The sequence below is a fragment of the Pseudopipra pipra genome, unplaced genomic scaffold (assembly GCF_036250125.1).
Source record: "Pseudopipra pipra isolate bDixPip1 unplaced genomic scaffold, bDixPip1.hap1 HAP1_SCAFFOLD_87, whole genome shotgun sequence".
NCBI classification, from domain to species: domain Eukaryota; kingdom Metazoa; phylum Chordata; class Aves; order Passeriformes; family Pipridae; genus Pseudopipra; species Pseudopipra pipra.
This window is the reverse complement of record NW_026991228.1, coordinates 53474-64418: the sequence shown is the minus strand read 5'-3', so window position 1 is coordinate 64418 and position 10945 is coordinate 53474. Positions and strand designations below refer to the sequence as shown.

General features: G+C 53.1%; 1 protein-coding gene across 1 annotated transcript; it reads right to left on the bottom strand.

Moving 5' to 3' along the window:
- Positions 1 to 9408: 9408 nt before the first annotated feature.
- On the bottom strand, positions 9409 to 10212 carry LOC135408938 (olfactory receptor 14J1-like). Its single transcript, XM_064643876.1, has one exon. The coding sequence runs from the start codon at positions 10210 to 10212 to the stop codon at positions 9409 to 9411; it is 804 nt and encodes a 267-aa protein (XP_064499946.1).
- Positions 10213 to 10945: the final 733 nt, after the last annotated feature.

The following is a 10945-nucleotide window of genomic DNA, read 5'->3' as shown; positions in this document are numbered from 1 at the left end:
AGGGCTGGGCAGGGCCCTCCAGCTGCCAGCTCAGGGCTCCTCACAGCTTCAGCTCCACCTCCTCCATTTCCAGGGCCCCTTCTCAGGAAGCACATCCCCCCAGAACACCTCCCCCTTCCCAGCCACCACAGGCTGTCTGGGATCTGCTCTGCAGCCCCTGCCCAGGCAGAGCTGCCCCTGGGCACTGGGCTGGGGATGGCTCTGGCAGCACTGGCAGGGAGCTGAGCTGGGCACAGGCAGGGGCTGCTGGCAGGAACAGCTCCTCACCCCGAGACAGGCAGGCAGGGAGAGGCAGCTGCTGCCACAAGGGCTGGGCAGGGGGATGTGGGCCCCTCCCTGCTGTCCCTGTGGCACAGACCCCTTCCCTGAGCAGCTCCTGCCTGGGCTCCTTTCCCAGCCTAAGCAGAGCCTGTGCCCTCAGGCCCACGGGGGCTGGGCTGTGCATTGCCCTGCAGCAGCCAGAGCCCAGGCAAGGACAAGGCCCTGATTTCCAGCTGTCTCTCTCTGTCCCTCCTCCCTTGGCAGCAGCACTGTGGCATTTCACTGCCATCCCCTGCTGCCTGGGCTCTCCTTGTTCTCACCATTCGGTTTTCTGAGCCACTCTGGGGTTTGGGGGGGGCAGATTCCTGTCCAGACACAAACCCTTTGGGTGCTGCTGTGGGGATGTGTCTGTGGGAGCCAAGTGCCCAAGTGCCCTCCAGGCATCTTCAGGGTCTTCAGCTGTTTGCCTGGGTGTCCTGCAGGGCTGCAGGTGCCCTCCAGAAGGGCACAGCTCTGCCATAGGATCTCTGTGCTGCACAGGATCCCCATGGAGAAAACTCCTCAGTGCTAAATCCATGGAAATGCCCTGGGCAGCTGTACTTGGGAGCTGCAATGATCCCTGTGTGTGGCAGTCTGGGAGGAGAAAGATGAGATTGTAATCAGGCATCCTGAGGAAAGGTAGGGATTCTGTCAATGTGCTCTTTGAACCAGGATTCCTCTGCTCCTAGAAGTGCCTTGTTACCTTTTTTAAGGGAATTCCTAAGTTTGATCCCCCTTCAGCTCCAAGCTGCCAGCCAGGGCCAGCTGTGAACAGGAAAGAAGGCCAGCTCTTGTCTCTGCACCAAGAGACCACCCCTTTGCCTCTCAGGACTCACAAGATGTCACCTGGAGCACATTAGAAATGTCAGAGATTTCAATCATCCCAACTCCTCCTGGCAAGAGGAACTGGAATAAAATCAAGTCCCCCAAATCCCCTCTCTGTGTTCTGCCCTTGGGCAAACTGTGACCACCAGTTCTGGAAACACTTTGATACATCAGAAGTGCATTTAATTGGAGGTCACTCTGTGCTCCAAGTTGCCTCTCACAGCACAGCAAGAAGGATTCCTCCGGAGCCCATTCCAGGGTCCCTGCTCTCAGTGCCCCCTCCAGCCAGCAAAACCCAGAGCTCAGGGAGAGGGATGCAGAGAGATCTTCCTGAAAAGAGGCCCTGAATGTTGAATTGCTATGAGACATGCAAGATGTTTTACTGATTGAGTCTGTCCTAATTCAGTTCTGCCTTTTTTCTCCTCAACAGAAAACAATAACCGGAGGCAGCAAATGTCCAACAGCAGCTCCATGCCCCAGTTCCTCCTCCTGGCATTGGCAGACAGGCGGGAGCTGCAGCTCCTGCACTTCTGGCTCTTCCTGGCCATCTCCCTGGCTGCCCTCCTGGCCAACGGCCTCATCCTCAGCGCCGTAGCCTGTGACCACCACCTGCACACCCCCATGGGCTTCTTCCTGCTCAACCTCTCCCTCACAGACCTGGGCTGCATCTGCACCACTGTCCCCAAAGCCATGCACAGTTTCCTCTGGAACACCACAACCATCTCATACAAGGGATGTGCTGCACAGGTTTTTCTCCTCATATTCTTTCTTGGAGCAGAGTTTTCCCTCCTCACCATCATGTGCTACGACCGCTACGTTGCCATCTGCAAACCCCTGCACTACAGGACCCTCCTGGGCAGCAGAGCTTGTGCCCACATGGCAGCAGCTGCCTGGGCCACTGGGTTTCTCACTGCTCTGCTGCACACAGCCAGTACATTTTCCCTGCCCCTGTGCCAGGGCAATGCCCTGGACCAGTTCTTCTGTGAAATCCCACACATCCTCAAGCTCTCCTGCTCACACTCAGGCTACCTCAGGGAAATTGGACTTATGTTTTTTACTCTCTCTTTAGAACTTGGCTGGTTTGTTTTCATTGTTTTCTCCTATGTGCAGATCTTCAGGGCTGTGCTGAGGATCCCCTCTCAGCAGGGACGGCACAAAGCCTTTTCCACGTGCCTCCCTCACCTGGCCGTGGTGTCCCTCTTTGTCAGCACTGCCACATTTGCCCACCTGAAAGCCCCCCTCCATCTCCTCCCCATCCCTGGACCTGATGGTGGCAGTTCTGTACATGGTGGTGCCTCCAGCACTGAACCCCCTCATCTACAGCCTGAGGAACCAGGAGCTCAAGGATGCCATAAGGAAAACGATGACTGGATGTTTTTTTAAGAAGCAATAAACTGCATCTTTTCTTCTGCAGAACATTCATTGTATAACACATGTTGGGCCCAGCCTGCCTTCTAAAGCTTTTGATAGTTTTTGGGGTGGGGGGGCTTTCCTTTTTTTCCCCTCTGTTCATGTCATTAACACTGAAATTTTATTCTTCATCCCATATAATTCACTCTCTACCAATTTTTTTTCACTCACAAAATATACAAATCAGAAATCATGCTTTGTGTGCATTTAAACAAAATAAAAGTTTTGCGGCAAGGTATTTGTCAAACATCCTCCCTGTGTTAGTTTGTACATGAGGAATCACAATCTCTGAGTGTAAGAAAGGACACAAATGCTTTTTTCCAGATTCTTCCTCCGAGACCTCCCCTGAAGCTGGAGGGCATTTCCATGTTTGCAGATGTGGAGGGGAAAAGAGTCCCAGCACTGCCAGGGAGCACCAGAACTGGGTCTGTTCAGAGCTGCTCTCTTTGCACTCCCACCCTCTCCTTTCCTGTCCGTGCCCAAGGCCTGAGTGCTCTGGCAGCTCAGTCACTGTCCTGCTGTGGGTCAGGCCTGTGAGCACAGGCAGGGACAGGCCCTGGGCACTGCTGGGACAGGGCTGGGCTCCACAACAGCAGTTCCAGCAGCAAAGGGGTTCCCCTCCAGGCACTTCCTGAAGGCTGAGGTCTTTTCCCAACTCTGGTATCGAGAAGAAGTCCAAGGAATAGAGTCTCTAAAGTCTTGTTTATTTGTTTGTTTCTCATGGAGACAGTGCAGTGAGGTCAGGGACCCACTGGGACTGCAGGGACTGAGGGCTGGTTCAGATGTTGTGTCTTGGTGACTGATGCCCAATTGAGGTGACAAATGATCTCCAAGTCACCTCCCTGGGGCTCTGCAGCTTGTGAGGGCTCTGATGGCAGGTGAGGACTTGTCTGTAGGAAATCAGGAAGTGCAGGAGAGCACAGAGGATCTGCAGGGACAACCCGTCCCATCCAGTCAGAAGGGAATGAGCCCTGGAGCAGAATCCTGCCCAGGGTGGAGTTACCAGAGATCAAGTACTAAATCTTGCTGTGAAGTGGCAAACAGAGCTCTGCAAGCCCAGGGGACACAGCAGGTACAGGGAAAACTCTTGCCAGTGACTTCTCTTGACCTCAGTGAACTTCCACAGGTCAATCAAGAGCAGCTCCCAAAGCCATGTCCCAGCTCTGAAACAAGGCAGGGCCCCTCTGAGCCCCCTCCATGGCCACACAGGAGTGTCTGTGGGAGGTGGTCAGTGGCAGGGAGCACCATCAGCTGGCTCTGCCTCCCAGCTGGAGCAGCACAGCCCAACAGAGTCCCACATGGCCCTGGGCCCCACAGACCCTGTGCTCTGCAGAGCAGCCCCCCCAGCTCGGGGGCTGTGGGGAGCATGGGCAGGGGGTGCAGGAAGGGCTGCTCAGGCCAGCACAGATGTGTTCCCCTGGGGAAAGGCTCTGTGGGGAGATGGGATGTGCCAGGAGAAGAGCAGGACACCCTGTGGGAGCAGAGGGGCCATGGAAAGAGGCTGCCCTGTCCCTGGGGAAAAGAGGGAGCAAAGCAAAATGTGGGAAACTCTCTGATCTCAGTTGTGCTGCCCAAGAACACGCTGACTCCAGAGGTGTCCAAGCGGGGCAGAGCCGGCGACTCCGGTCCTTGCGGCGGCGGGGGGGAGGCAGTGGCTCTGCTTGATTCCATGGAGTTTTGGGGAGGCACAGTGGCCCCTTGGTTCCATGAGGCTCTGAGCTGTCTCAGGGTTCCTTTTGTTCCAGAAGGCCCTGCAGTGTCACATCGGCCCATTGAGTCCATGTGGTTCCCCAGTGTCACAATGGCCTCTTGATTCCATGAAATTCCACTGTGGCCCAGGGTTTCTTTGTTTCCAAGAGGCCCTGCAGTGCCACAATGGCCTCCTGATTACATGGGTTTCTGCAGTGTCACAATGACCCCTTTATTTCAGGAGGTTGCCCATTGTCTCTGGGTTCCTTTGGCTCCATGGGGCCCTGGAGCGTCCCAGTGGCCTCTTGATTCCAAGGGTTTCCCCAATGTCACAATGGCCCCATAATTCCATGAGGTTCTGCAGTTTCACAGTGGCTCCTTGATTCCATGAGGTTGCACCGTGTTATCACAAAGCTGAGCCCATCCTGATGAAAGTTCTGAGGAGGTTGGGAGGAACTGGGACAAAAGGGAAGGAAAACTGGGGAAGGAAAGAGGGGCTTGACCAACAGAGAGGAAGGATTTTGATGAGGTAAAAACAGGTTCAGGTAATGCTGAGGGTGCTGAAACACTGACTGTGCAAACACTCCTTGTAGGCCTTTACTCTCTTTGTAACCTCAAGCCCCAACACTACCTAAAAGTGCTGCCCTTCCCACTGAAAGGAATCCACTGCTCTATTCCAAGCCAGAAAAAGCCCAATACCAGAACTCCAGACTCTTATTTGTCCTCTAATGCCCACCCCATTCCCAAACCTGTGTTACCAGTATGAAAAACCAAGTTTTTATCCTAACCCAGCCCAAAAAGCTCTTCCCCTAATCATGAACCAGACACTGCCAGCAGAACAACAAACCTCCCAAAGTTCTGCCTAATCCCTACTCTGAGCTCTAAACCCCAAGCCCTGATCATTCAGCACCCCCACAGCCCTTGGGAGCAGGGCAAGGACCTGGAGGGCCCAGAGCAGGCCCAGGGGGTTGGCAGAGGAATGGGAGGTGGCCTGGATCTGCTCAGCTCTGCAGTGACCCCCAGGAGAAGGGCCTGGGCTCTGGGAGGGATGTCCTGTGGCACAGGGGCTCAGGATCCAAGTTCAGAAGGCCAAGTGCACATGGCAACAGCCAGAGCTGGTGCAGAGACATCAGGGAGGGTCTAGAAATGCTGCTGGGAGGGGGTGGGAAAGCAGGAGGGGTGTGTGCAGCCTGCAAGGCCAGAGCAGCAGCAGGGCCAGGGCAGGACAGCCTGCAGGAGTGATGGCCAAGGGCTCTGGCAGGGCTGCAAGGCCCAAAGGCACCCAGGCCTTTGTCCCCTTGCCTCTGGCAGCTGCCTCTGCCACTCAGGCCACCACAAGCCACTTTCCTGGCAGGTTCTACCCTTGGTTTCTGCCTCACCCCTCCCTCAGGAGCCTGGCAGGGGTTGCCCAGTTTTGGGCCTTTGTTGTTGCTCCCCCTCCCATCCCAGTGCCCCCCAAACAGCCCTGAGCCAGCCGGGAGGGACAGGATCTGCTGGGCCAGGGCCTGGGGCTCAGGCCTTGGCCTTTGTGCTCCACAAAACCAAGGCAGGCTTTGCTCAGCATTGCAGGGGCCTGCCCAGAGCCTTTGTCTGCCTGCACTCCTGGCCTCCAAGGAGCTGCTCCAAGGAGTCCCTGGGGAGGCTTTGGCAGTGCCTGCCCTCAGTGGGGCCCAGCAATGCTTCAAGGCACTTGGACTTTGGCTTCTGACTTCTTCAGCAGCTTCTTCAATCTTCTCTCAGTACCTCAGGATCATGGTCTGGGCTGCAAACACACCGTGGGGCTCATTAAAATGCAGAAATCCCTCAGGATCTCTTTGTCTTCCTTTAATTGTCTTCAAGGCAATTTTGTACAAGTCTTTGAAGTTTGTACTTTTTTTGTTTTAATTCATTGATGGATAATTTTGTAGTTCACAGAAGAGGTGACAGAGGTGTTCTCCAAGTGATCTTGATGCTGAGTGTCTCCTCAGGAGATCCACACTGACCCTGGATGATCAACGTTGCTCCTCACCCCCCAACCTCACCAGTTCTGACATGGCCCATCTTGGACTGACAGCTGATGCAACTCCAAACACACTGTGGGACCCATTAAAACACTGAAAAACAAATTGTTTTTCTTTCTTTAATTGTCTTTAAGACATCAACAACTAATTGGAGTTGTTTTGTAGTTTACCTAAGGAGGAAGATTTTAAACTGGACGTCATGAAAAAGATATATATTTTTATGAAAGGAAATTATTTACACAGAGCCTTGGGATGCAAGAGGGTGAGGGTGCAAAGGATTTAGACACAAAGATAAGGGGGCAAAAGAGTTTAGTAGCACTTAATCATTGACCAATTGAGCAGTTTTCAAGTGATTCAATAACATTTGCCACAATTTTAACAGTGACTGAATTACAGATTCACAGTAACAACCTTCACACCACAGTCAATTCACACCCAGGCAGAGATGTGTGGACACATCAAGAGCTGGGTGTGGAAAGGTCCCTCTCCCAAATTCCCTTGTCAGAGAAACACTCCCTCAAATCCCTTTGTTTTTCCCAACAGACAAGGGTCACAACTGGAGGAGTGTTTGTTGAGGGGCATCAGAATTGTCCTGGGCATCAGGGAGGGTCTTTGGAGTGTTGCAAACTGGAGGGTTCCCGAGCTGGGAGAGGCTGCCAGAGGTGTCCCAGTGAGAGGGAGGTGCTGGGGAGCTGCCAGGGCCTTCCTCAGCCCTGCTGGTTGTGGGATCCCAAGGTGACTGGCTTGAGTGATCTGCTGAATTTCCATCCTGGTGTCAGGAATGACTGGAGTTTCCAAACTATTTGGGAATTGTATCCAAACTGTTCCATTTGGGTCACCATTCAGTCAGGGAATATTCCAAGGCTTTCAGGGGATGACTGATTATCCTGTGTTCCCCAGCTCTTACACCCATCCCAGTCAGCTGGATGATTTATTGACAATGTGTCCCGAGGGGTGGCACCTCCGATGCCATAGAAACCCCTCCCCCTGGATTAGGAAACCTTTGGAATTCAGGAAGTGTTCCAGTGGAGCATGACAATGAACAGCAATTTTCCTAAAGCCCAGACCCCAGCAGAACAAAGCCAGGCCCCCTCAGTGGCAGAGCAAAGGTCCCCCATCCCTGTGTCCCTGTGGCCGCTGAGGCGGCAGCGCAGGCCCGAGGCGGTGCCGGGTCCCGGTGCAGCCGGGGCAGAGCGGCGGCTGCGCGAGCGGCAACCCCGGCGGTGAGTGCGGCAGCCCCGTGGGAGCGGCGGCTCCGGGCACAGACGCCGGCGGCAGCCGCTGTGGCTCCTGGAACCGAGTGGCCATTGGGACACTGCAGGGCCTGCTGGAATCCAGGGGCCGGTGGGACACGGGGGAGCCTCTTGGAGCCAAGGGAACCCTGGGATATTTTGGAACATCCTGGAATCAAGGAGGTTTTGTGATGCTGCAGGGCCTCATGGAACAAATGGAACCCTGAGAGTTTTTGCAACCTCATGGAATCAAGGGGCTGTTTCTGCTTTGATAATACCTAAAAAATTGTCAGAGATTGCAAACAATGCACACTCTCTGTGATGAGTTACTGCTGGTGTCAAGGTGCTGTTTTTAATGTTGAATTATGCTAAACCCAAAATGCTTCATGAAACTTCAAACACACATCCTGCTTTCCGAAGCAGGATTTGACAGATAAGCTGCTCCCTGGCCTGCAAATATGTCTGGCAGTCAAACCCTTTATAACTATAAAAGCCCCGTCCAACTGTCATGGGGCAGATTCTTCCACAGACTTCCTTGAAGTGTGTGGAGCTTCTGCCATGAAGCAGGGACAGCTCTTCATGGTCACTGCCCAGGGGTTAAGTGAAAGAGAGAGAACTACCCCCTGTCATTGTGGGGTGAGTTACCCCAATCTCTACTTCAGGATTGTTTCTTTTTGCTGGCTTTGATCCAATTGCTTTATAGAATGACTTTGATAGACTGCACTGTCCTATCTTACACTATACTGCTAGGAGGTTTTTGCTTTTATACTGTGCAGTAAATAATTCTCTTTAAGGTCTTTTGTCTGTTCATTTGTCTGATCAATTGTCTGTTCATTTGTCATAATAAATCATTCATTTTATAGAAATATTTCTGATTTACCATCACTAAAACCTGCAGGACAAAGTGATTACATCACACCTCTAAAATTCCTTCAGTCTAAATGAAAATATGAGTCTGAGATTGGATCCAGCCACCCCCAGGCTCATCTCTGAGAAGGAATTTAGAAAGCAAGGGGATCCTTTGTGCACCTCGTAGCTCAACGAGACGGCTTCTGCCATCAACTTTGTCTAAGCCTTCCACCCCCCCAGCCCCAAGCCGTGACACAGGGGCATGTCTTGTCCATGCAGTGCAAACATGGACTCCTGAGCTGGTCATTTGCTGTCCCTCCTTGGAGGGAAGAACAAGCCCAATGGCCTGGGGTGAGAGGCCAGTGCTGGGAGCGGCGCTGGCTGTGCCAGGGCACTGCTGGGTGCCCCCACCCTGAGCACTCCCACCCTTGTGCTGGTCACTGCTGTTTTCCTCTGCAGGGCGTTGTGTTGGGCACATCCTGGAGAGCAAAGTGGAAAGCAGATGGAAGCTTTGAGGCCCTGGCCTGAGGAGATGCCCCTGCAGGATGGCAGTGCTGCTGCAGAGGTCAGCTCTGTGCCAGCAGTGCCCGTGGCTGTCCCTGCCTGCAGTCCCTGGACAGTCCTGCAGCAGGACTGGGACCGACTGCCAGAGCACTGAGGCCTCCAACAACACAGGGCTCTGAAGGACAGTGTGGAAGGGAAGGGAGAGGAGGCCAGGCAGGAGAAGGGCTGCTGCTCTCTGGCAGTGCTGCTCTGCTGGGACTCTTTTGTGGCCCAGCTCTGCACAGAGGCACCGACCCTGCAGCTGCAGAGAAGTCAGAGAGGAAAGATGTCAGGCAAAGAAGCCAATGCAGAGTTCTTTATTTGGTTTAAGCACACAGTGAGTACAATTCCCAATTTGTACAGCCTGTGGGCCAGGCTAGAAAGGCAAACACTGAATTGAAAATTGTGTTTATATATATATATACTTTTTTATATATATCTTTATACATATAAAGATTTTTTGATGTGAACAAATTCTCACAAAAATAACACCCCTACCAGGAGCAAAAAATAGAGAAGATATGGTGGGCCTTTAATGAAGTACATAAAAGGATTGGCCTTTAATGAGGTACATAACATGGAGAAGAAGGAGAGTTTATTGCTTCTGAAAAACACCCAGTTATCAGCTTCCTCATGGCATCCTTGAGCTCCTGGTTCCTCAGGCTGTAGATGAGGGGGTTCAGTGTTGGAGACACCACTGAGTACATGAGTGACACAATAAGATCCAGGGATGGGGAGGAGATGGAGGGGGGCTTCAGGTAGGAAAAGAATAACGTGCTGAGGAACAGGGAGACCACGGCCAGGTGAGGGAGGCACGTGGAAAAGGCTTTGTGCCGTCCCTGCTGAGAGGGGATCCTCAGCACAGCCCTGAATATCTGCACATAGGAGAAAACAATGAAAATGAAACACCCAATCATTAAACAGGCACTAAACACAATAAGCCCAAGTTCCCTGAGGTAGCCTGAGTGTGAGCAGGAGAGCTTGAGGATGTGTGGGATTTCACAGAAGAACTGGTCCAGGGCATTGCCCTGGCACAGGGGCAGGGAAAATGTACTGGGTGTGTGCAGCAGAGCAATGAGAAACCCAGCAGTCCAGGCAGCTGCTGCCATGTGGGCACAAGCTCTGCTGCCCAGGAGGGTCCCGTAGTGCAGGGGTTTGCAGATGGCAACGTAGCGGTCGTAGCACATGATGGTGAGGAGGGAAAACTCTGCTCTAAGAAAGATTATGTAGACAAAAACCTGTGCAGCACATCCTGTGTAGGTGATGGTTCTGGTGTTCCAGAGGAAACTGTGCATGGCTTTGGGGACAGTGGTGCAGATGCAGCCCAGGTCTGTGAGGGAGAGGTTGAGCAGGAAGAAGCCCATGGGGTGTGCAGGTGGTGGTCACAGGCTACGGCGCTGAGGATGAGGCCATTGCCCAGAAGGGCAGCCAGGGAGATGGCCAGGAAGAGCCAGAAGTGCAGGAGCTGCAGCTCCCTCCTGTCTGCGAGTGCCAGGAGAAGGAACTGGGGCATGGAGCTGCTGTTGGACATTTGCTGCCTCCGGTTATTGTTTTCTGTTGAGGAGAAAAAAGGCAGAACTGAATTAGGCTAGAGTCAATCAGCAAAACATCTTGCATGTCTCAAAGCAACTTAACATTCAGGGCCCATTTTCAGGAAGATCTCTCTGCATCCCTCTCCCTGAGCTCTGGGTTTTGCTGGCTGATGGGGGCACTGAGAGCAGGGACCCTGGAATGGGCTCCTGAGAAATCCTTCTTGCTGTGCAGTGAGAGGCAACTTGGAGCACAGGGTGACCTCCAATTAAATGCACTTGTGATGTATCAAAGTGTTTCCAGAACTGCTGGTCACAGTTTGGCCAAGGGCAGAACAGAGGGAGGGGATTTGGGGGACTTGATTTTGTTCCAGTTCCTCTTGCCAGGAATGAGTTTGGATGGTTGAAATCTCTGACATTTCTAATGTGCTCCAAGTGAAATCTTGTGAGTCCTGAGAGGCAAAGGGATGGTCTCTTGGTGCAGAGACAAAAGCTGGCCATCATTCCTGTTCACAGCTGCCCCTGGCTGGCAGCTTGGAGCTGAAGGGGGATCACCCTTAGGAATTCC